Here is a 3,181-nt window from a genome sequence, read left to right as displayed (position 1 = left end):
TTCAGCCAGAGTCAAACTTGCTACTTGTTTTCAATAGTTGACTTAAGCATCTTGTCACTGTGAAGTTCTCCTGATATCCTACATACAGCCCCTAGTTCACCTCTCCTGTGGACTGTGTGTGCACATTTACTCCTGGGACTTCTGTACTCTGCTGTACACTCGACAATGAGAAACTCCTGGGCCAGAGCTGAGTCTTATGTATTCTTTTCCTCAGCACCTAACCAATTGCCTGGCACAAGGTATGAGTCAATGAAGACTTATTTAATGATCCAATGAATAAATGAAAATAAATAAAAGATCTAACTTCACATGGATTTCATCAGGACGGTATAATGTACATTTTGTATTTAACAGAAAGGATCACTAAATTCCTTGGATAAAGCTACACAAACTTGTTTAGAGTAATATAAATGCGAATAGAAGAGCATATAAAAATTCATACTGTTAAACCGCTAGAGAATGAAATACTACTGGCAACTGTTTATTCAAAAAAGAAAGATAAACACGTTTCTTTCATTTAAAGAAACTTCCCCTGCAAGATACTATAAAATTATTTTTATTGATTCATCTGATAGCTTGACAGTTACCATAGGTTACCTTCCAAAAGGAAAACACACAAAAAAGAGGCACTTCCTCTGACCATAGAACACATATTTACATATTAAATACATAAATGAAAGTTAAACTTGAAAACAAATACATTTTTGTCATGTGATACTCTAAAATTACAGCTTGTATATTCCTGACTTGGCCATTTCACAGTTTTGCTATACCACACACACAAAAAATACACATATATATCCAAGTTACTACATCTGTGAGACAAACCAGAGGTGAAAAATGGGGTTGCTGCTAAGCTGAAAATAAGGCAAATATTCTTGTCTTTGGAAGGGGTGGCTGAGTGGGGGTCCGGGGACTATTCAAATGTAGCCGCTCTCCAGCTCAGAGTCTGAGTGTGCTGGGGTACAAAGGGACCCCAGAGGGGCTGAAACGTCTCTAACATGCCCCACGTGTTCTTTTACCAAAGGTGAAAGCCCTACAAACTGGGCTTAGAGTTTCTTGTTTGGTTTATTAGCTGCAGCTGTATCTTCCCCACTTCTCCCTTTTGGCCGTAGTGTCGCTAACCTTTGTAAACATTTAAATGTACAATTAAATGCTCACTTGTGCTCCATCTGAGCCACATCCTACTCTAGTTTTGAAAGCATAGCTCTCAGGAACCTCAACATGATCTTACGGTTTCCACAAAGAGCAGAATGTGGCTGTTAACAGGTAGATGTTAAGATTGTTGCTATCATCATCAGTTGAGGTTGGCTGAGTCTGGGTGGGCTTTGCTCTGTGCTGAATGCCCTGCTGCTTCACACAGCCATATGCAGTAAACATGACTCTCTGGTAAGTCATACATCCCTGTTTTTCAAAGAAGCATAAATCCCTCCTGCAAAGAATCCATCAATATGATAAACCTATAAAATGAAATTTCCAAAAATTGAAACATTTTGTAACCCACTCCCAAATTTTGATACCTTAACACACAAGAAACTAGACTCCAAAAGATAAAAACTAATTTTTCTTTTCTGGGTTGTGGACCATAGTCACACCTTGTCTGTGTCTACTTATTTATAGACCGCCTCCCCACATGAGCCTCCAGAGGGCGGCTGGGGAAGGTCTCTCCAAACCCTGACCTGGCTGTATTCCCCATCTCATTTCTCTGTGGAGCATCTATAATTCAGGCTATTACAATACAGAGTCAACAAATCAGGTTTCACTAGAAATGAATAGGGTCAGAAATTTTAAGAACACACATCACATAATTGTAAACAGTGGTGTTTCTGTTGGCTTTGAATAAAGACCCAGAGGTCTCTAGACCTCTCTAAAAAATTAGGGACACCAGAGGTCTCTAGACCTCTCTAACAAATTAGGGACACCAAGCACAAACGTTGGAACAATTAATATCATCCTATCATCACTTTAAGACTTTTAACATTGGTTACAATATATGAAATTGTAGTTGTTGTTAACAAGTCGAAATGAAAACATCTACTGTACTGGCTCATGAATATAGAGTGACTGCACATTGTTAAAGATGTTATCAAATAGTTTTGAAAATACATTTAGATGTTTTGTTATAGGAGATAACTTTTAAAATGTAAGGTTTTTGGTTTTTTTTTTAACATGGTTCTTTGACAGAAAATGTAACATACTCCTCAGCTTACCAGAGACTGGGTGGTAAAACAGTGTCACAGACTGGACTCCATGTTAGTTTGACAGGAATTGCTGGGCCAATTTCTGTACATAAGAGGCCTTATGAAAATCTTGTGAAAAAACATCCGAAATACTGGTGTTCTGAAAATTATGAAAATCCAAGGGTCCACAATGGAGATTACAGATAGAAAACGCAAGGCTCGGAGGTCTTCCATTTCTTCAGAGGTTCCCTCTTTCTCATGGACAGTTTTAAATGCTCCATAGTAAGCGCGATACTGTTTTAAAGAAAAACATCCCATTATGATATTGAAAGGTTGATGACAGAAATAAATGCACTTACCTTACTTTCGAAACATTAATTTCTTATGAACGTGGCAGCTTGGCTTGGAAGATTCGTTTTTGGTAAATGTATAAGCCGCAAAGGCCACTGCTGCGAATGGGGGCGAGTGAGGAGCCGAGCAGGTGCAGGGCTGAGCTGAAGGCTCAGTGGAAGTGGGGTACTCCTGGGAGCCCGGGTCTCAGTCCCTGGAGGCTGTTCTGCCTGCTGTGAGGCTGCAGGGCTGGAGTCTCCAGGTCCCTCCACGCAGAGGAAGAGTTGAGGTGGGGCCAATCCAATCCACTGAATCTCTTATGAACAGGGTCAGCACACTCCCATAAACACAGAGGTTCTCTTTCCTCCAATTATCCTTTCTTTCTTCTGACTGCTTCCTGTCCTCTTATTAGCCCAGAAATAAGCCTTACTTGGTGAGACGCCATGTATATGGAGACAACAATGATACAGAAATTTTAATCAATGTGAGGAGACAGGAAATACTCCAGTGAGAGGACTGGAGGAGACTTAGAAAAGGACTTGTTTAACTCCTGTGAATTGCTTATTCTTAGGATAGATGGTTATTACCCTTACTGTGGTTGATGCCCTCTTTTCAGACTAGAACACACACACACACACACACACACACACACACACACACACACACACACA

At 40.1% G+C, this 3,181-nt stretch overlaps 1 protein-coding gene across 2 annotated transcripts in view; it reads right to left on the bottom strand.

Moving 5' to 3' along the window:
- Window positions 1-538: 538 nt before the first annotated feature.
- PTGDR (prostaglandin D2 receptor) overlaps window positions 539-3,181 on the bottom strand; it is a 9,997-nt gene continuing 7,354 nt past the window's right edge. Inside the window, exons 2-3 of one of the 2 annotated variants that reach the window (XM_073894872.1) lie at window positions 2,211-2,474; window positions 539-1,460 (exon numbers count right to left, since the gene is read on the bottom strand). In XM_073894872.1, the coding sequence (XP_073750973.1) occupies window positions 2,235-2,474 (240 nt within the window). In that variant the 3' untranslated portion in view covers window positions 539-1,460; window positions 2,211-2,234. Of the gene's footprint in view, window positions 2,475-3,181 lie in introns of both variants that reach the window. The other variant, XM_025870515.2, reaches the window with a different exon arrangement.

This window comes from Callorhinus ursinus, unplaced genomic scaffold (assembly GCF_003265705.2).
Source record: "Callorhinus ursinus isolate GAN/ISIS: 27379988/994484 unplaced genomic scaffold, GSC_fseal_2.0 scaffold8, whole genome shotgun sequence".
Taxonomy (NCBI): Eukaryota; Metazoa; Chordata; class Mammalia; order Carnivora; family Otariidae; genus Callorhinus; species Callorhinus ursinus.
Note: the sequence above shows the minus strand (reverse complement) of the source record. Positions and strands in the feature narration are given on the sequence as shown.